Raw genomic sequence first — 23460 nt, 5'->3', positions numbered from 1 at the left:
TTTTTTTTTTTTTTTTTTTTTTTTTTTTTTTTGGGTATGGGGATCAAACTTGGGACCTTGCACTTGCAAGGCAGGCAACAGAACCACTGAGCTAAATTCCCATCACTGATTTCTTAATAATAACTATTCTTTCTATAGTTAGAATCTCAATGTTGTTTTAATTTGCGTCTCTTGAAACACCAGTGATGCTGAACATTTTGTCATATATTTCTTTCCCATTATACTTCATCTGAAAATTGTCTTTTCATTTCAGACACCTCTTTCAGGTTGGGTCTTTAAATTTGGAGATCTGATTTTTTTGAGTTCTCTATATATTCTAAATATTAGTCCTTTGTGTAAGGAATAGCTGGCAAAATTTTTTTCCACTCTGTATTGTCTCTTCACTCTGTTGCTGGTTTCTTTTGCTGTGCAAAACCTTTTCAAGAAAATGAGATACAAGGTATTGATGCTTTGTGATATTTTCTGTGTGATTGGGGTTTTGTTCATAAAGCCTTTGCCTACCCATATGTCTTCAAGAGTTTTACCTATTCTAACTCTCAGCAGATTTAGTGTTTTTGTTTTTACATTTAGATCTTTAATCCATTTCAATTTTTGTTTAATGCATGGTGAGAGATATGTATTTAGTTTTAGTCTTTAGCATGTGGAAATCCAGTTTTGTAGAAACTGTTCAATTTCTTCTACAATTTCATCTGGTTGTTCAGGAGGGTGCCATTTAATTTCCTTGTGTTTATGAAGTCTTTGTGGTTTTTTTTGCCACTGATTTCCAATTTTATTGCACTATGGTCTAATAATATACATGAGATAATTCCAATTCCTTTATATTTACTTAAGCATGCTTTATGAGCTAGTATGTGGTTTGCTTGGAAAACATCCTGTGTGCAGCTGAGAATGTGTATCCTCATTTTGTGGGGTGGAACACTGCAGAAATCTAAGTCCATTTGTTCAAAAATTTTATTCATTTCTGACATTTGTCCATTTTTTTGACTAGTTGATCTGTCTACTGTGATAGTGGGCTATTGAGGTCCCTTATTACAATTGTATTAGTGTTTATTTGATTTTTCATGTCCATTACTATTTGTTTTATATAGTTGGGTATGCTGGTATTTGGTGCATATATATTTATAATTGTTATCGCTTCCTCTTGAATTGTTTCCTTAACAAAGTTGTAGTGATTTTCTTTGTCTCTCTTGATCAGTCTTGGCTGAAATCCACTTTATCGGCAAATAGAATCGCTACCCCTGTTTTTTTCTGGGTTCTTGTCACATGGAATACTGTTTTCCATCCTTTGATTTTCAGTCTATAAATTTCACAATGTGTTTATTGTATGCAGCATATTGTTGAATCTTTTTCCTTGATCCATTCTGCCAGTCTGTTTCTTTTGATTGATGAATTGAGATAATTTACATTGAATGTTATAACTGATATGTATTAACTTATCATTGTCATGCTATTTTTCTCTTGTTCCCATTCTTTCTCCCTGTTTAACTACTTGCTTTGCCTCAGTGGATTCATTATGTTGGGGTCCATGGAGTTGTAGTCTTCATTATCTCTTCCTAGAATATCCTTCAGAAAATTTTGGAGTGCTAGTTTGGTGGTCACAAATTTTTCAAGTGTTCTTTGCTGTAAGTAATTTGTTATTTTCTCTAACAGTTTTCAATATTCTGTTCTTTTATTAGATTTCTGGAATCCCAAATATTATATGGCTTGTGAGAGTTTTTTATTATGGCTAGTTGGAGTTTTATAAGCCTCATCTATCTGTATGTGAAATTCTTTTTCCATGTTTGAGAAATGTTTTGCCCTTACTTCTGTGAATAGGCTTTTTATGTTGATTGTGCTAGCTCCTGCTTTTTACTGCCTCTGATAAATGTTATGCTATCCCCCCTTTGTATCATCTAGCAGCTGTTGGATTGGTTCATCAGTGTTTCTTGTTATTTTAAGAAATATTTCTTTATATGATCACCAACCACAATCCTGTTTTCTTGATCTGGTCCTGCATTAGTTCATTCTACTGCATATAGTTTCTTTTTTGGGGGGGTACCGGGGATTGAACTCGGGTCTTTGCACTTACAAGGCAGGCCTCCAAACTGCTGAGCTAAATCCCTGGCCCTTCTGCATATACTTTCAATAGATTTTTTTTTTTTTTTGTACCAGGGACTAAATTCGGGTCCTTGTGCTTACAAGGCAGGCCACCAAACCATTGAGCTAAATCCCAGCTCAATAGAATGTTTAAACTCCTCGATGTCTGACTGAGTCTGTTTCATGGATTCCATTTATTTGGGGGGGCATTCATGGTTTTCATCTTTTCCTAAGGTCCTCTATTGTTTTGTCTGTATCGTCTCTGGATCCATTAAACATGCTTTTCTTTACAGTCATCATCTCTGAAGTGACCTGAGAAATTATTTCTGATTTGATTTTGGGTTTTTTTTTTCCTGGTACTGGGGATTGAACTCAGGACCTTGCACTTGCAAGGCAGATATGGTACCACTGAGCTAAATCCCTGGCTCTTTCTGATTTGATTTTTTTCTAGAGCCTCATTCATTTGCTTTGTTATTTCTGTTGTTACCATTTCAGAGAGTCCAAGTGGGTGGCTTTTCAATTGTTCCACTTCATTGCTACCCTGGGTTTACCTTTGGTGGCTGAAAGCCTAGGCTTGCATCTTGCTTCCAAATCATCTCTCTCTCTCTCTCTCTCTCTTAGTTAATTATTTAATTGATGCTTGTAAATTGTTTCTGGTAGGTATCTTTATTGCAAGTATTGAGAACTCTTAGAAAATGACTACTTCTCAGAGATATCTTCCAAGTATAGCTGGCTTTTGGGTTTTGGGATCCTGTTCAAGGATCCTACCTCTTCAATTTATTGGGGATGAGAAGTTGCTGCCTGTTTCACCTAGTCCCTGGTTCTTTGGAACTGGACTATAGTATCGTTTTATAACACTCAGAAAATCTCATCCTTGACATACAAGAAGGAACAACTGATTATAACAGTTACGCACTTTGGCTAAAGTAGTACAGTCAGTAATAATAGTAACATCAAACACACCCTAGAAAATGACAGACTGTGCTAGCTATGAATTCGCCACCTTTAACCATATGAATAGGATTTGTAGTTACATAACCAAATCTAAAACAAACCAGAACATTGTGTACAGTAAATATTCCCTTAATATTGCAATTTTACCCTCAGGGGAGAAAATTTAAAAGGGGTTAAGGAAAAAAATAGAAGAGAAAGGGATTAAAAGCAAGGCTAAGGAACAGAGGAAAATTATGCAAACTTTGGGAATTGGTGAAGACAGGAGGCAAAGAAGAAACAGAAACAAAAACAGAACATCAACAAAAAACTAGAAACAATGTTTTCACTCTTATAAAAACAACAATCAGGAAACACAGGGAAAAATAATTTTGGCACTGGGGATTGAACTTGGGACATTGTACTTGCAAGGCAGGTGTGGTGTCACTGAGCTAAATCCCTGGTTAGGAAAAAAAAATTTTTTTAAAGCTACTGAAAGAAAGCAGAAAAAAAATGTCGACTTCAGGGCCTATCTGCTGTCACTAGATGGTGGAGGAGGCAGGCAGATCCCATATCCATGTTGATTGACCCCAGAAAGCCAGCAGTGTAATTATGGTGGTGGTGGATAATCTCAGCAAACCTTGGTCCTTAGTTCCACTGAAGTATAGGCTGCTTCTAGTTTCTGGCTGTGAGGCTGGGCCCAAGTTTTTCAGCTCACAACAATCTGAGTGTCTCCTCTGACTTGAACTCAGTCGGCTCTGTGACCTCCTGCTGGCTTGAACTTGGTTATGCCTCATGTGAACACTTGGAACTGCTAGATAGAGCCAACTTGGAGCTGCTCCAAGTTCTGACTTCCATTGGCTCCTTTCCAAACTAGCTACCAGCCAATTGCCTTCTCATGGGCTACATTTGAACCCAAATAATTCGCCAGCCACAGCATCCACTGATGTTCCACTGGTGCATTTCTCCATGAAGGCCTTTGGAGTCACCATGCCTCTACAGATTCAAGACACCTGTCCCCCTGAGTTGAAGCTCAGGAAAAAACTTCATTTGCCACCTCTTTCTTATGCTTTATGGTCCCTCTCTTCACTCTCCCTGTGAGCTCTCCTTCTCACTTCAGATCCTTGCTGGGTCACAGTGACTCACTTCCCTCCTCCCTCCCTTCCTCACCTCATTATATTCCAGCATCTGGATTCCAAATATCAGAGAGGCTGTGTCTGCTGCTCGCCATTCTGCCATTTTCTGCATCTGTAGTCTCTTATATCTTTCTTTCTTTTGATTTTTTTGAGACAGGGTTTCACTATGTAGTTTAGGCTGGCCTTGAATTCACTATGTAGTACAAGCTAGCCTCAAACTCTCAACAATCCTCCTGCCTCAGCCTCCTGAGTGCTGTGATTATAGGCATGCACCACCATACTTGGCTTTTATAGTCTCTTGTTTCTAATTCCTTCTTCATAATGTCATTTTTTGGAATGGAGGTAATAATTTAATCATATCACAGTTTATGAAGAGACAATAGAACTGTTTAGTCCTCAACACCTATCCCTTCATATACCCATACCCTGTTAACAAGCATTTTATCTCCAGAGGAAATCTAGTATTAGAAAACCAATGTAGACATTTCTTTGGTTGTTTCCCCTAGAGAGGCTAAATTTCCAGTTCCTAATTTACTCTCCCCAACCCTTTGTAAGTAAGTGTATATTGTGGGCTACAGAGCACTGAAGCAAAGTGGTCAACATCACAGATAAAGATTAAGAACATTTTTAGGATGTTAAAAATGAATAATTTTCATTATTGAATGAATAATTTATTATTCATTATTGATGAATAATTTTCTGTATGCAAGATTTTTAACAGTTTCAATCTGTGGATATAAATGATTTCCTTTAAATACCCATAAATTCTTAACTATGTAACTGAGTATAGATGGATGATGATTGTTAATTTTTTGTATTTCTGTTAACCATTGGTGAATTGAATGTGAGGAACAGATAAGAGAATTTGAAGCAGGGCCAAAACCATAGAAATATAACATTTTTAGTATAGCTCTGCTTCAGGGAAATTGTGTTTTTTCTTTGTATGGCTATACTTAATGAAAATTACCTTAAGGTAATTTAATATATCTAATTGAATTTCTATTTCACTAATGAATTAAAATTGTACTTTCCAAATAGATCTGCTCATTTTCTATAAGCAAGTAAAAGCAACTGTGGTTAATTAATTCTAGTTTCTGGCTGTGAGGTCATTAACTCAGTGTCATTAATTCATAGCTACACTTGTCCTATATCCACTCACCAAATATTCTTTGATTTTAGTCACATAACTCAATTCCCTGGAGCCTTTATCTTGAGTGATTTGATAAAATCAACCCTCCAATCTTTGAAAGCTTAGGCCTTTAGAGGTGATGATTCTGATTATTCTGGCAGCTCAGCTCTATTCATTCTTTCAGTTAACATTTATTAAGCTTCTGTCTGTGTCTTTGTGAATAATGTATATTTATGCATTTTCATGCAAAAGTATAAATTTATACCTTATGAGCTGTGTATATTTGTATATATACAGCAATAATAGTCTTGTGAAAGCCAAACACAAGGTTGAACCCATCTTCAACATAAAGCCAGCTTTCAGGGAATTGCATTTTTGGAGGATAGAGTTTTGGCAGGGAAGAGGAGGAAAGCAGAGGGGAGAGAGAATGAAAAACAATATAGCTCCTTGATTGGCTGACTTTTGCCCTCTCTCTCTCCTGTCTGCTTCTGATCTTCTTCACCCTATTCTCAATTCTTTCTCCCACACACTTCATCCACATACAAAATTTTATGATGTGTAGTCATTCTTGCTCTTAATGTACATATATGTATTGAGCAGCATCTTTTTAAACGTGTGTTAAGTGTGTGGTGGGAATTGGAGGATATTCTTCTCTGCCTACTATTACACTGCTGGCTAGAGCAATACTGTGACAGACTGTGATATGGTGAATATACAAAGTAGGAGTTTATTCCCTAAAGAAAAAGGCAGAATAAACTTAAAACTATTGAGTTATTAGATACTTCTGTGCTATTACTGGATAGAGCCTTGATAATTTGAAAGGAGTAAATAATAAATCAGAGAAGTTATCAAACTAACGAATAATACAGGCTGGAAATATAAGTTAATGGGCAAAATTATTGATAAATTCATGGCTTACTTTTGGGAGCACTTAAATTGATTGATTACCTTCTGACTATTAAGGGAACTTAGTGATGTTTGAATCACGTTAGTTCTTCATTTGAGATCTTTATTCTAGGAGAGCCATATTCTCTTACTTGAATTCTGGGTAGTGTCACAGGTAGTTAAGGAAAGTACTGTGAGATAACTGCTGTGTGTGGAGACTAGACAAATAAAGGATGCGATAAAGGTCTTTTCTTTGTTGTTCCATTTATATGAGCCACTGTTGCAATGCAATGGACACTTTAAAGAATGTAACAAGCAATCATCATTACCGTCTACTTATTTCTTAAACACTCACTTGTTTGTCAAGAACAGGATACTGTGAAATGAAACATGTCTATGTGACATGATCCAATAGAACTGTTCATTTTCTTAAATATTGTTAAATTCTTTAGCAACATGTTAAAGTGAAAATAATCTACCGACACACCAATGACCTCAGTAACATACCAGTAGCTTCTCTATTCAAGTGAGTTTGACAAGGGTCAGAAAAGCTGATTTTGTCATTATCTTTTCACTTAAGAGTGTTGAAAATATATCCACATTGACAGTTCATAGGAAGTGAGGCTAGACTCTGTATCTCATCTAAAAGACTAACCCAGTTATGACCATATATCATTCTAAAAAGGGGAGAGCCACATGTTGAGAATAAAGTGATCAGCTGTTGCCAGAAGTTCAAAGTGGGGGGAGTAGAAGGGATTAAAAGGAGAATGAATATGTGGAACACATGGGGGTTTTAGGGTATTGAACTTTTTCTGTGTGCTGTTGTGATGGCACATGCATAATACTATGCACATTCCAAAACCCATACTATTTTATAATATGGAGAAGAAACCCTAATGTAAATTATGTACTTTAGTTCCATAATACTGTACAAGTATCAGTTTATCACTACAACAAATATATCATACCAAGGCACGATGTTACTGATAGGGGAAATTGAAGAAGATGCAAGATATGTGAACATTTTTTCTACTATCTGCTCAGTTTTCTATAAATTTAAAATTGCTCTAAATGGAAATACATTCCATCAATTAAGAAAATCACACTGTGAGCCACAATGAAAATGAATTTCTCGGAAATATAAATACATTTGCTATGTTGGCCTTACTTCATATGAAGTAAGGAACAGTTAGAGTATTGTTGAACAAAGGATCTACATAAACATCTCCAAATAAGATTTACAAATGGCAATAAACACATGAAAATATAGTCAACATCATTAGCTATCCTGAAAGGACAAATAAAAACCACACTCAGATACTACTTCATGATTACTGGAATGGCAAAATTTAAAATAGTAAGCATTAGTAAGAATGTAGCTCATAAACAACATTAATGAATTGTATGGCATATGAATTAAATCTCAATAAAGGTGTTACCAAAATATGTGCTTAATTATTTTTTTATTTTAAAGGACATAACAATGCACTTTCATATTACTGCTTAGTGACATAATCTTTTAGGAATTTTATATATGTATTATCAAAATTGTCATTCTACGTGTGTTCAGTATTTAGTTTAGGAAACATCTCCAAATAAACTCTACTATTTGCACCTTAAAATGCAAAATAATCTCCAGTGTGAAAAACTACAATTATACATAAGATCCTAATGGTATAATTGACAATGTGAAATAGGAAGAAAAGGGCTAAAGGTGTAGGGGAAGTGGGAAGAGTAGGGGAAAGGGAATAAGGGAAAAGGAAAAAAATGAGAAAAATGAAAAAATGGAAATAAAGTATTTGTAAATAGGGAAAGGAGGAGGGGGTGAAGGGAGGACAGGGGTAAGGGGAAAAAATGAGAACCAAGACCTGTCATGGAAAGGTACAAGATCCCAGTAATGAATGTAACTGTACTGTATACCTGAAATGTACCAATAAACTCAGTGAGAAAAAATAAAATGCCAAATAAAATATCTGATATTATATTAATAAGAAAATCTATAAAAAAGAAATGAGGTGAATTGATAAAATCAGTATGACGTGCTAAATCCATATCAGGAACTTGGAAATTCTAATGGGAAGGGAATTACTTTTTCTGCTACCTTATATCATTATGTGTTTTGAGGGTTTCATTTGATTTTTTTTTAATTAAGACTTCTTGGCTTTCTTTACTTTGTTTACCTTTCTTGCAACAAATATTTATTGACTGCCCAATATATGATGAAAGATTAGAGAAATAAAATAGTAAATAGCAAATATAACTGCTTACATTTTTGTAGAGGATATAGATATTACATAGGACTTGAAAAGAGTTGATCACTGTCTCTGATGTCATTTTTGTCCTTTAGTAACTAAAAATTTAATTTGACTCTATTCTTTTTTTTTTTTTTTTTTTTTTTTTTTTTTTTTTGAGACAGGGTCTCACTGTGTAGTTTAGACTGCCCTCACTCACTATGTAGCCCAGGCTGGTCCCAAACTCACAGTGATCCTCCTGCCTCAGCCTCCCAAGTGAGTGCTGGGATTTTAGGCATACACCACCACGCACAGCTTGCTCTATTCTTTTTCTAAATTTACACATCGGGATAATTATGATAGCTTACTGTCCTGTGTACTATGTAACAGCTTTTTATGTCTACCACTTGTACCTTCCCTTCCCTCTCTTCCCCTCCCCTCTTCTCCCTTTTTCTCCATTTTCCTCCCCTTCCCTCTCCTCCCCTTCCCTTCCTTGTATCTTACAATTTAGTGAGTCTTACTAAATTTAAACACTTATTCAACCATTTCCACAGCCCACTTCTGGAACATTTTCATCACCTTCAAAAGATCCTTTGTGCCAGTTTGTAGCCAGTCATTGTTATCATTTCCCATCCCAGGATACACTAATTTGCTTTCGGTCTTTATAGATTTGTCTTTTATGTGCATCTCATATAAATAAAACCATACAATTTGTAGTGTTTTGTTTCTATTTTTAGTACTGCATAATATTTTGAGGTTTATAAATATCATAAGCGCATATAAATATTACATTACTTTTTATTGCTTAATAGTATTTCAACATGTGGATATAACACAATTTACTTTCCCATTCACCAATGGATAAGCATCTGTAATGTTTCTCCTTTTGGCTATTATAAATTATACTGCTATAAGTATTCAAATACAAGTCTTATATAAATATGAAGCTTCATTTCTTTCAGGAAGATATCCCAAAAGTGGAGTTGTTGGATCTTATGGTAAATTTATTTTTAGTTTTTTAAGAGGCTAAACTATTTTTTCAAAGTACTTTTACAAAATTTACAAAGCTCCAGTTTACATTTTCAACACCAAAGTATGAAGGTTCTGATTTCCTGTTTTTGGCAAAGTTTGTTATTGTCTATTTTATTGTAGTTATTCAAATAGGTTTGAAGTAGTGTCATAACATGGCTTTCATTTGCTCTTCCATAGTGATTAAAAACATTGAGCTTCTTTTCATGTGCTGACTAACCATTTGTACTTTTTTAATTCTTTTAAATGGATCATTCATCCTATTATTGAGCTGTAAGAATTCTTTATGTACTTTGGAAACAAGGTTTTTTAAAATCAAATATATGATTTGCAAATAGTTTTTGATCATTTATAAGTTATCTATTTATTTTTTCTATAGGATCTTTTGAAGTGCAAATGTTTTGAATTTTGATAAAGTTCAATTTATCAAATTTTTATAATATGAATCATGCTTTTCATGTTATATCTTTCCTAACTCAGGATCACAAAGAATTTTTCTCCATATTTTCTTTTAAAAGTTTTTATAGTTTTAGCTGTTGGGGCATAAATCCATTAGGACTTAATTTTTATGTATGAATTGTCTAAATTTCACTTTTATGCATGTGGATATCAAGTCTCCTGGCACTGTTTATTTTAAAAACTATCCTCTCTCTAGTTTATCTTAGCACCTTTGTCAAAAATAAACTGATAACCAATTATTCTTTTAGGTTTATAATTCTGTTCCACTGATCTAGAAGTCTGTTCTTATGCAGTACATTTTTTGTTTGTTTTTGTTTTGCTTTGTTTTGTTTTAATAATAACTTATGGTGAATATTGAAATTTGGAAGTTTAAATTCTCTTTGTTCATTTTCAAAATTATTTTAGCTTTCCATTTCCATGTAAATTTGTAGATTAACTTGTGAATTTCTGCAATAAAGCCTGATCGAATTTTTATAGAGATAGCATTGAATCTATAGATCCATTTGGAAAAATTGCCATCTTAATAATATTGAGTCTTCCTAGTCATAAGCCTAGATTAGTTCTCCACTTACTTAGTTTTCAGTTTCTCCAAGGAATGTTTCATAGTTTGCAGCATATGTACTTTGCATTTACTTTAAGTTTATTCTGAAGTATTTTTCAAGTGTTTGAGCAATTGTGAATGGAATTATTTTCTTAATGTAATTTTTGGATTGTGTGCTGCTAGTATTTAAAAGTACTATTGATTTTATAAGTTGATCTTTCATCTTCCAATCGTGCATAACTTTTGTATCCTGTTTTCCCTCATGTTCCTTTGGATTTTCCATATACAGGTGCATGTTTGAGAATAATGATAGTTTTATTTCTTCCTTTCAGTTAGGATGCTTTATGTTGCTTTTCCTTGCCTGATTATACTAGCTAGAGTATTTAATACAGATTTGACTGTGCATGGCAAAAATACGTCTTTTCCTTGTGCTCTGTCTTAGAGGAAAACACTAGGTATTTCATCAGTGAGTATGATGTTAGCTGGCAGTTTTGCTTGGATACCGTTTATCAGGTTGAGATGTTCTATTTTATTCATAGTTTGTAGAGAGTATTTATTAGGAATGGGATTGGCTTTTGTCAAAATATTTTTGCATCCATTGAGATGATGTTGTTTTGGCCTTTCATTGTTTTAATATATTTTAAATTAATTGGGACTTGATACTAAATCAACCTTACATTCTTGGCATAAAGCCTTTTTTATCACTGTGTATGATCTTATATGTTTTTGTATGTTGCTGGACTTTTTTGTAAATATTTTGTTGAAGATATTTGCATGTATATTCATATGTGATATTGATCTGCAGTTTTCTCATGAAATCTTTATCTGGCTTTGCTGTCAGGAAATATTGGCCTCATAAATCGAGTTGGGAAATGTGCATCTTCCATTTTCTGGAAAAAATTGCAAAAGATTAGTTTTTTGTTTCTTTAGTATTTGATAGTATTCACCAGTTAATCTATCTGGTTTTGGGCTTTCTTATTGTATATTTATTTAGGCTTTCTATTTCTTTTATGAGTGAGTTCTTATAATTTGTGTCTTTCTTGTAATTTTTTTTGGCTTTAATTAAGTTGCCTAAATTATTGGCATAAAGTTGTTCATAGTAGTCCCTTATGCATTGAATTAATCCAAGATTTTTTCATGATGTTCCTCCATTCCTTCCTATTTTTGGAGTTTGTGACAATCTTCCTAAAAGAATGTCAATTATATTGATCTTTTCAAAGAACTAACTTCTGATTTCATTGATACTTTTTCATTTTTGAATATTGTTTTCTACTCTGTTTTGTATGTCATTCCTTCTTGGTGTGGGTTTAGTTTTTCTTTTTCATTTCTTAAAGTAGAATCTTAGTTTATTGATTTGAGATCTTTTTTCAGTATTAGAGTCTAAAGCTGTACAGTTTCCCTGAACTATTGTTTGTACTACAACCTATAAGTTCTTTTACACTATGTTTTCATTTTATTCCATCATAAATATTTTCTGATTTCCTTTTTTTTTTTTTATTGAGTTTATTGGTACATTTAGTGATACAGTACAGTTACATTTATTGTTGGGATCATGTACCTTTACATGGCAAGTCTTGATTCTCATTTTTTCCCCTTACCTCTGCCCTCCCTTCACCCCCTACATTTATTGTTGGGATCATGTACCTTTACATGGCAAGTCTTGATTCTCATTTTTTCCCCTTACCTCTGCCCTCCCTTCACCCCCTACATTTATTGTTGGGATCATGTACCTTTACATGGCAAGTCTTGATTCTCATTTTTTTCCCCTTACCTCTGCCCTCCCTTCACCCCCTCCTCCCCTTTCCTTTTTGACCCACATATTAGTTTCTAAGTATTTGTGAATTTCTGAAATTTTTGTTGCTAGTTTAATTCTGAATTCCAGCTTAATTTAGAATTGTTGTCAAGGCATATATAGTGTATGATTTTAATTCCTTAAAATGTATGAGGTTTTTTTGGAGGCTATGCTGAAGGATATTCTGTGTGCACTAGAAAAGTATGTATATAAGCCGGGCGTGGTGGCGCACTCCTGTAATCCCAGCACTCGGGAGGCTGAGGCAGGAGGATCGCTGTGAGTTCGAGACCAGCCTGGGCTACATAGTGAGTTCCAGGTCAGTCTCAACTATGTAGTGAGACCCTGTCTCAAAAAAAAAAAAAAAAGAAAAGTATGTATACCTTGTTGTTGTTGGGTAAAGTATTCTGTAAATTAATCAGGTCAAGATACTTATTAATATTACTCAAATTTGCTATATCCTTGCTTTTTATCTGTCCAGTTTTATCCATTATTAAAAAAGTGGCATTAATGTGTATTATTATTGTTGAATTTTCTATTGCTTCATTCACTTTTCTCAAGTTCACTTCATATATTTGGTGATAGTATAAGTTTATGCTTATACAATTTTTCTATCTTCTTGATAATTGAGGTCATTATGAAGTACACTTTTCATCATTGTAAAATGTCCTACATGTTCAGAATGACATTTTTGTCTGAAAGTCTATTTTTTCTGGTATTAGTGTTATTAATATTCTAGCTCTATGGTTACTGTTTGCATAGAATATCTTTTTTTCATCCCTTTATTTTCAATCTATTTGTATCTTTGAATACAAGATGTGTTACTCTCCTTCAATGTGTTTTATTCAATTTGACAATTTCTGGTTTTAATTGCACTATTTAATCGCTTTACATTTAATATAATAATTTATATGTTTGAATTTATATGTAGTACCTTGCTATCTCTTTTCTATTTATCTGTCTTTTTTATTACTCTTGTCTCTCCAATGCTAAAATATTGTCTATTATCTATCATTTTCATTTTTGTCCCTTTTTAATGCTTTCATATTATATACAATATATCTTAATCCATTACAATCTATTTTAGAATAATACCAACTTAATCTCACCTTAATATAGAAACTTTGCTCCAAAACTGTTCCATTTACCCCATCCTTAGTGCCATAATTACTGTAAATATTACATATTTTTATGCAGTAAACCCAACAATAGGTATATATTCTTATTTATGTAAAATAACTTAGTGAGGAAGGGAGTGATTAATATTTTTCAATTGTCTTTTACACTTGCCTATGTAATTGCCTATTTTATGTCTTTTCTTTGTGTGGTTTTGAGTTGCCATAATGCGTGTCAATCTGAAAGACTTTTTGTCTTTCTGTTTTTTTCCTTTCTTTCATGACTGCATTACTGTGTGTGTGTGTGTGTGTGTGTGTGTGTGTGTGTGTGTGTGTGTGTTGTAATGGGTACTCTAGCACTGAGCTATATTCCCAACATTTTTGTTTTTTATTTTGAGACAGAGTCTCACTAATTTGCACAGGCTGGCTTCAAATTTGTGATTTTCCTGCCTCAGCCTCCCTCACTCGTGGAATTACTGACATGTACCACTGAATGAGACTTCTGGTTACTTAAAAGGCAGATTTGTTTACAATGAAAGTTCTCTTCTCTGTGTTTCTTGGAATGTGTAAATTTTGCTCTCAGTTTTGAAAAATAGTTTAGTACATATAGAATTCTTGGTTAATAGGGTTTTTTGTTTACTTGTTTGTTTTTATTTTCTTTCAGCATTTTAAATATGTGATCACATTGTCTTCTGGCCTCCATAGTCTTTGATAAAAACACAACTACTAATCTCAGTTCTCCTGTATAAGATGAATCATTTTGGTTTAAGAATTTTCATTTGAGGTTGGGGATTTGGCTCAGTGGTTCTACTGCCTGCCTGGCAAGTGCAAGGACCTGAGTTCGATCCCCAGTACCAAAAAAAAAAAAAAAAAAAGAATTTTCATTTGATTCTTTCTTATAGAAAGAATTTTTATTTTATTTAATTAGTCAGTAGCATTATATTTTAATTATTATTACTTTTATTTATTTGAATATTTTAATAGTAGTTTTGATGTCTGCCTGTCAAGTGGAACATTCAGGACTCTTCATAGTTTCTATTGACTTTTTTTTTCTTCCCTGTATATGGGTTATGCATTTTTTTTGCATGTCACATAATCTTATTTTTTTATAATTTCATTTTTATTGTTAAAGATAATATATTTTGAGCAGGATATTTAGCTCAGTGACACCATGCCTGCCTCACAAGTGCAAGGGCCTGAGTTCAATCTCCAGTACTGAGAAAAAATAATAATAATACATATACTATGTGGGAGAAATTGTTAATTCTCTATCCCCTAGGATATTTTTATTGTTTGTCTGTTTATATGGTTAGTAATTTAGCTGAACTAATTCTGTAGAGTCTGTCTTGGTTACATCATGTAGCTATTGATATCTCTAAAGTTTAAAAAAATTATTTAATTATTTTAAAACATTTTTAAGGCTCAACCTCCTAGGAGTGGCCCTTGAGTCAATATAGCTTAATAGTGAACCAAACATTGATCAGAGATTGTGCTTTGTACTTTGAGCTATTAAGGCTAGTAAGGCTCAAACAAAAATGTGTTGCCAGAAAATCTGTAGGTGGGTTGGGGACATAGTCAACATTTGAGCATTTCGCAGGTCTGGCTAGCTTTTACCTTCTAATATACTATATGCATGTCTATTTACATTCATGTGTAAATGAGTGGATAGCTAGCACCCTCTCCAGTCTCTCTCGATTGTACACAGCCTTCTCAATGAAAGGGGTATATTTTAGATTATCAAGGCTCACTGTGGCTGTTTTATTCTCCAGATCTCCCTTTAAATTATTGTAAGTCTTCTAGTATATGTCTTATCCCTACCATTATTATAGCATCAAGTTAATATTAGCCTTCGTAGAGCCTGTGCTCTGTTTTAAATGTCGTTAGACACCTCCTGCAGTAGAACTTTTGAGATTGTTTGTGTGTGGTGTGAAGGATTGATTGAACAGAAGGCCTTCGCACTGAGCTACATTCCTTACCCTTTCCTTTTTTGTTGTTGTTATTCTGAGACACGGTTTCACTAAGTTGCCAAATTGTGCAGGCTGGCTCCTGTGCAAGTTTGACAGTTGTCACATTGGGCCCCTGTTGCCTCAGTCTCCCAGAATGCAGAACTACAAGTGTAAGCCACCATGCCTGGCTAGAACTGCTGGCTTTTAGGACTCTTCATGCCCTCCTTGAACTGAAATTGAGTGTCTTAGTCACTTTTCTTGTTGGTGAGACAAAATACCTGACACTCAAAGTTAAAGGAGGAAAGGTTTATTGTAGATCATGGTTTGTAGATGTTTCAGGTTATAAGTGATTGGCTCTAAGGCAAGGTGGCAGGGGAGAGGGGCATTGCAGAACAGGCTGGCCAAAGCTGGCCAAACAGCACAGTAACAAGCAGCAAGTGACAAGTAACCCTCTTTCTGTCTCATATTTTATCCAGGCTACCTACCCTGAGGGCCAGTAGCACTCACCCTCTTAACACTTTGGACCTATCTTAGTTTTACATCCTTGGTCCCAACAGCACATGCCCTATACCAAGCCACCTCCAAAATACCCCATCTATGACAGTGGGGGGAAAGTGACTTTGAGGGGACATCTAGACACAAGGCTCAACATTGAGTGAGACAGTTTTGGTCAAAGTTATTTTGTTCACCTACTTAGTTATTAAAGAACATTAAGGTTTTTTGGTAAAATACCAACTTTATAAAGATTTCCCCTCTTACTATTGGTATTAGTCTCCTAGAACTTGACATAACAAACTGCCATGAACTTGGTGGCTTAGAACATGAATTTATTCATCCTGCAGACCAGAAATCTGAAATCCTAACAGCAGTAGTAGTGGTTCCTTTGGAAGCTCTGAGGGAGAATCTCTTCCATACCTCTCTCCTAGCTTCTGGTGGCCAAAGTCCTTAGCATAGAAGCATCTCTCCAATATATGCATTTATCATAACATAGCTTTATTTTTCTGTGTCTTTATATCTTCTATCATAAAAACAGCAGTCATGAATTTACAGCCCACCCTAATCCAGTATGACCTGATATTATCTTCAGGGACACTATTACCTAGTCAGGTCACAATGTGGGATTTTGGTAGACATAAATTTCGAAGGACACTATTCAATCCAGTACTCCATTTGTTATGAAGTATCACCTGAAAATAAATATGGTCTCTTTGTACATTAGGTGATCTTTTGTGCAGATTGGCTTGAAAATGAATGGAACAGAGAGATGGCACTGCTAAGTTAACTTATTTGTTGGGATATTTCCTTAACATAACTCATAACTTCTTTTTAGTAATTTTATTTATATGCTTAAGAAAAAGGTAGAAAGCTGTGGAAAGGAAAGAGTTGGCAGAGCCTCACTCTTCTCAATTCTAATTTCTATGTCTGTTTTTAATCTAGAGCCAAATAACTATCGGACCATGCATGGCCGGGCAGTAAATGGCAGCCAGTTGGGAAAGGATTACATCCAGCTGAAAAGCTTGTTACAACCCATCCGGATTTATTCCAGAGCCAGCTTATATGGCCCTAATATTGGGCGGCCCAGGAAGAACGTCATTGCTCTCCTAGATGGGTAGGTCAAATTACTTATGACATTGTGCATTAAATGTAATGAACTAAGATATTTGTCTCTTTTTCCTCATTATTTTCAGTGTTAAGAATAAAGGAAAGGCTTTTTCTATAATAACTAACCCCATTCTGAATTAGAAAACTTTCATCAAACTGTGGAAGAACTTCTTATCTCTGGAGACTTTTCCATAGTCAAGAGGGAATGGTGGGATGAAGGAGGCGTGTAACAATCTCTAGGATGGACTACAAGGAATTCAGTCTTTACAAAACTGGATTTAATATTATAGCATTTCCTGAGACCCATACTTCCTACTCTGACAAGGAAAAACAGCTGACACACTAAAATATTGTCTGCAGCAGAGAATACCTGGGTAGCAAATAAAATGCCCAGGATATAAAATGACTGCAGAGCTGTAAAGACTGTGATTTTAAAGACTTCTTGAAACCATGCACTCTCACAGGAAGATAAGAATAATGGAACTGCCTAGTGACTTGGAAAAATGGGTATAGACATTCTCTGGCTTCATAAACTCCTGCTGATGAATATGGAATTTCATAAGTTCTAAAACAGTATGCTCAGGCAAGGGATTTAGCTCAGTGGTTCCACCAACTGCCTCAAAAGTGCAAGTATGTTGCACCGACTTCTATGCCCTTGGTTATATGCCTTGAATGAAGAGATTTTATAAATATCAAAAATAGTAAAACAAATAAAAGCAAGATTTTTAAGTCAATAAAACTTTAAATATGGAAAAGTATTATAACATCTCATTAGCATATTATATATTTTTCAAAAGGTAAATAATTACTCTTTTCCAGTAAACCTGTTCTAGAAACTAAGACTAGATAAAATCTTGGCCAGCAAAGCTGGGTTAAGAAAGTTAAGAAGCACTATATGTATTTGTACACTAAAGTACAGTTTAATTGATACATTTATTATCATATTCTGGAAAACTGTTACCACTTTATTTAAATTTGACCAAATCTGCCAATCATATTTTAAACGCTGTCATCATGCACAAAGTTCTATGTTAATGTTCTCTGCCTCAGTTCTGGTGGTGAGCCAGCCTCAAACTAGGTAATTGACACAGTCACACAGTCTAGGACAAGTTATACAGGGTTAGAAGAAATGCCTTTACTTAAAATTATTGCCAGAAAAGAAGTAAAATTGCAGTCACAGGGAGCCATAGTGGTATGAGAAAAGCTGAAGATAAATATATGATGAACCCTACTGCCAAAGTGAAGATGTAACCGGAGCAGGAAGGGTAGGAAGAATGAGGTTAGGAAATTCAGGACTTCTTCAGGAATACAGGGCTCTGCGCAGCAAGGCACACATTTTATGTGTCATAGTCCAGAATAGATATTGTTAGTTTTAAAAATTCAAAATGAGTTAGATGTTTTTCAGCAAAGTACACAGAACAAGTGAAGTTAGAAAAATGCCCAACATGCTTAAACAGAGAATTTCCTGAATGGCCTTTGTGGCTTGATGGCTCTAGTGACTCCTCGCTTTCCTAGTTACTTAGTCTTGATCTAAGCTTACAAGCATAGAAGGTATATCGAAGGTTTGGGAAGTCAGACAAATTTACATTGCAAGCAAATACAACCTCAAATTTAATTTTGCTCTTTCCATCTCTCTCTGTCCTCATTCCACCCTGTTTTTTCTTCCATACTTCTTTCTTTTTTTCTTCTCTCTCACTCAGGAGCAACTTCCCCTTTTTGCAGAAAAATATTATGACCTTAGTCCCTACTCACAGACATGGTGATGAGCTTTATCTTGCATACTTTCACTGAACTTTGAAATTACTCTGTGTATGTGTATGGTGAGAAATAGAATGGATATGGAGAAATTGATTTCATTTTGCCTGTTATCATTAGGGGAATAGAATTATTTGTATGAAACTTTGCTCACATTTTATAGCTGTACAATCAAACAAAGCTAATAACACTGATTTAAACTATGTCATACATATTCTTTTAGATTATATTTTTCTTTAATGATTTGATTACTCTCATAGGAGCTACAGTGTCCTTTCACTAGCAAGACACTATGTCAAGATACTTCTTGAACAATTACTATATTTCAGGTACTTTCTTAAGAACTAGGAATAAAATAATAAATAGAACTATACACATTCTGAGCCCCCTTATTCATTGACAGAGACATAAAATAATTCACTAAGCTTAAAACTAAGACATACTAAAAAAACAAAAACAGACAAACAAAAAACTAAGACAATACCAAGGAGTGGTACACGATACTGTGAATAACTGTAACGGTTGTTGTTTAATTGAATGAAGGAAGCCATGGAAGAATTTCTTATAGAAGTGCCACATAAAAAGAAGAGTGGTAATTGAGGTATAATCTACAATATGATTAAGAATCAATTAGACAAAGTGAGAAGTTAACAGCATCAGTCTCCTTGGAAGAATAAAAAGCATATGCAGGGCTGGGGATTTATCTCAGTGTCACCACGCCTGCCTCACACAAGTGCAGGATCCTCCGTTCAATTCCCAGCACCAGAAAGAAATATAAATAAATAAATAGAAAGCTGTGCAAAGGCACTAACATTGAAAAATGGCTAGGTTGGCTAGAGAAAGGTATAGTTAGAGAAGTAAGAAAGACTCATGTTATACAGGGGCTTACAGGAAGAATAAAGTGCTTTTAATTTCTCATAAGTGCTTTTAGGAAGCAGTGATTATTTCTAAGTCAGGTAGGAAAATAATTTGATTTATTATATAAAAACTATTATGTATCTTCTATGTGGAAAATAGATTGAAAAGAACAATGAAATCAGTGAAAAATTTGCTGCACAAATATAGAAAAAGAATGATGGGGACGTGGACTAAGGTGGTGGTACTGGAATATATTATTGGAGGTAGAATCCATTGGATGTGATAGTAAATTGAATAAATATAATAATGCAGCACAGGGGTATATAAGTAATTGGGTAGGTGATGTTATTTCCTGAAATAGGAATGACTAGGAAGAAAAGCATGGCTTTAGTTTTTATGTTGTATTTATTTGGCTTTAATTTAAACAAAATAATAAGAGTCTAATAGAATATGAGTGACGTTGATATAAGGGAAATAAATGTAACTCTCAACCTTCTAGGTGTCAGATATTATGAGTTCATGTTCCCCCAAATCAAAGAATAAATCCTAAGGAACAAGGGAGGTTAAGAGTAGGGAAACTTTGAGAGAAGAGGGGGGTGCTCCTGAGGATCTGGAGGGGACTTGAAAGTGATTGCCAAGGAACCTACTTCTCAAAGGAAGTTTTATAGAGCAAAATCACAAGGTGGGTACAACATGGGTCAAGACTGTGATCAACCAATAAGATTACAAATATTGCTGCTTTGGTAATATTCATCCAATGGGGAAGCAGGTTATGCAGCAAGTGTAAATGGAAAGAACAAAGACCTTCTTTAGGAAGGGATGGATCTGGGCTCTTGGTCACCCATTGGGTAACTAATGTCTTTCTAGACTTTACTGGACCAGATGATACCATTTATCTTATCCCCTGGGGGAGGTAAGTGTAAGATCAGACAGAAGCACAACTGAGACCACCAAGGCAGGCAAAATTAAGCAACATGTGATGAGTTTATTGCCATCTCTAGGTGCAGATGTGTCAAGGAAAAAAGGCCCTTGGCACTGAGAAGAGGTTGTGCATCGTTAATACAGGGAGTCTAGGCAGGAGAGGGGGCACTAGTTGAGAGGGTGGAAAATTTTAGATCCCATGGGTGGTGTGCCTGGGGCTGCTGATAAACAGGGTGGTGGTGAGAGCAGCATGGTGGCTGCTGGCTTCCTGTCATCTTTATGCTCCTGAGGATTCGGGTAGTGGTGTCTGCTTGGGAGGGCTCGGGTGAGGGGATGAGAGGGTGGGAGGGTGTCTGACTTTGGGGGACTTGTCAGTATGTAGGCTTGGTCATTCCATTTTATCTTGAAATCTGGCCTCCAACAGATGCACCTCCATCCACAGTTATACTGTGTCCTTATCTTCTGCACTGACTTCCTTGAGGGCCCAGTCCTGTCTGACTGCCTATAATGTTTCTAACTATTTAGCTGTTTATAATAAATTCACCAAGGTCTCTGCTAGAAATATTAATTATTTAGAGTAGTTAGCATGAACATAGGATTTAAAACCATGGGAATAGAAGAGATTAATTAAAGAGAGTGTAGAAAGAGTAGAGGCACAGGTTTAGGAGCCAGCTCTGAGGAACCTATATATTTAATGGTAAAAGAGGAGTGCTTTCAGTAGTGAGAGGAAGACAGCAAGAGGGTCACAAAGGAAGAGTTTTGAATAAGAGGTCAGGAAGTCACCTAACAGGACGATTGTAAAATACCTTAGAGTTTGTCAACATGTAGGTTGTTGGTGATCTTGAGAAACAGTTCAGGGGAGTAGTGGGAACGGAAGTTAGATTTCAGTAGTTTGAATAGTGAAGGGGGGAGGTGAGCAATTGGGTACAATGTGGTAAACAACTTTTAGTACGATTTCCACTGTAAGAAAAAACAAAAAAGATGAAAAGAGTTGTGTGGTTAAGGAAGATAATAACATTTTCAACCCTTAATGTGGGGAAAAGAACAGGCTTATAGGCTAAAGAGATATATTCATGAGAAGAGAGAGCTAGTTGTGGAAAAAAAAAAGGAGGATATAGCTGAAGTGATAACTCCTTTAAGGTTGAAAGAAATGGAAACTGGAAAGATTGACTTTTATTAAAATGAGGGATGGTCTCTAGGGTAATAAAAGATAAGAAACAAACATTTTTCTGTGCAAGAAGAAAGTCATATGAGGAGTGGCCTTGCCTCTATTGTTATGAATAAGTTAAGAAAAATGAGCAACAAGAAGCTAAGATGAAAAAAAAAATGAGCATGTGACTGGTATGTTGTGGTGGCAAGGGGTAGGCTCTATTTCCTTGGTACCTAAAATCCAAAATAAAGAGAGGAGAAATTCTCTTAATGCAAGAAAGATACTACTGAACATTTTCCTCTTTTATGTGCCAGAAAAAAGGTAATTTATCCTAATGTATATATGCTAAATATACAGTGAAATATAACTAGAAACACATAAACATCCCCAGTAACTTGAACTAGCAATAAGAAAAATGTCAAGCACTCTAAATTACTAGTGCTATTAATCTTCCAATCCTTCTGGTTATACAGATATAATTTTACATAGTTGTGATCATTGTATATGTATTATTTAGGGTTCTGAATTTTTAACTCATTGCTTCATATGATCCTTTCCTTACTTCTACATAGTTCTCATATTTGTCATTCTTAATAGTAATAAAATACAGTTTTCTTTTGCATTAATGTACTAGTCTCCCTAAGCATTCCCTCACTATTGGGCATTTAGGCTGTTTCCAACCTTTTCCGGGAATATACAATATAACTATAAACATCTTTGTACAAATAAAAACTTTCCTTTCTTTTGAATAATATCCTTCAGTTGTACTCCAAAGAACAGGGAAGGGGGGAATATACTCCTGAGTGAAATAAATAAGTCACAGATGTGTAAATACCAAAGAGTTTCTCTGATGTGAAAAACTATAATAGTACATAAGATCCTAATGAGATAATTAACCATGTGAAATAGGAAGAAAAAGGCTAAAGGTGTAGGGAAAGTGGGAAGTGTAGGGGAAAGGTAATAAGGGAAAAAAATATGACAAAATGAAAAAATGGAAACAAAGTGTTTGTAAATGAGGAGGGGAGGAGGGGGTGAAGGGAGGGAAGGGACAAGGGGAAAACATGAGAACCAAGACCTGTCATGTAAAGGTACAGAATCCCAATAATGAATGTAACTGTACTGTAAACCTAAAATGTACCAATAAACTCAAAAGAAAAAAAAGAACTGGGTTTCTGGGTTAGAGTATATGATAATTTCTGTGGATCTTATATTTGCTGCCAAATGTCTTTGCAGAGTCATGTCATCAGGGTGCAGGGTTTTTTTTCTCCCATAGCTCAAAGTGTTACAATTTTTATAAATTTACTTTATTTGAATTAGTGCAAGATTTGTGCTGTCTGGTTGTTTTAAATTTGAATTCTATTAACTTTGAAAAGAGCTGAACATTTTCTGAATCTTTGTGTTGTTTTTATTCTTCTTACTTCAAGTTGGGTTAATAACACAGGAACTATTTTGCCTGAGGCCCAGACCAGAAAGCTATTTCCAGTTCAGTCCTATCCTCTGCTCTGGTACCCAACTACATAGTATTGTTATTTCTGACCACTAGTATCATTCATATCCCTGCTTCTTTCCTTTTTTATTTAAACCTTGTCATTTTCTTTTTCTCCCTTAAACGATTTCTCTATATCCAGTTTCAGAAGCTAATAAACATTTCTCAATATAGATTTCAGAGTAGATTTTTTTTTTAAAAGAATGCAACATCTGGTCAAGTCAATCTTGCTTGAAATGAAAATCCCTTCAAATGCACTCCTGACCATTAGTGTCTCTGCTTGCTTAAATTTACATCTGATAAGCCGCTATCCACCCCCCCGTCACATCTTGCCTTCTAATTACCTCAAAAAATATATAAATTTTGGAAGGTAGCATACTCTTGTTTATCTTTACACCTTTTTTTTTTTTTTTTTTTTTTTT

The 23460-nt window shown here is 34.8% G+C and overlaps 1 protein-coding gene across 3 annotated transcripts in view; it reads left to right on the top strand.

Moving 5' to 3' along the window:
- Hpse2 (heparanase 2 (inactive)) overlaps nt 1–23460 on the top strand; it is a 770839-nt gene that overhangs the window by 473990 nt on the left and 273389 nt on the right. For all 3 annotated transcript variants that reach the window (XM_010638523.2, XM_010638522.2, XM_010638521.2), the window contains one exon: nt 16704–16875. In XM_010638523.2, coding sequence (XP_010636825.1) covers nt 16704–16875 — 172 coding nt within the window. The remainder of the gene's footprint in view (nt 1–16703; nt 16876–23460) is intronic.

Source organism: Fukomys damarensis, unplaced genomic scaffold (genome assembly GCF_012274545.1).
Source record: "Fukomys damarensis isolate Sample0158 unplaced genomic scaffold, DMR_v1.0_HiC HiC_scaffold_8, whole genome shotgun sequence".
Lineage (NCBI taxonomy): Eukaryota > Metazoa > Chordata > Mammalia > Rodentia > Bathyergidae > Fukomys > Fukomys damarensis.
The sequence above is the reverse complement of the archived record's forward strand: the minus strand, read 5'-3'. Positions and strand labels throughout refer to the sequence as shown.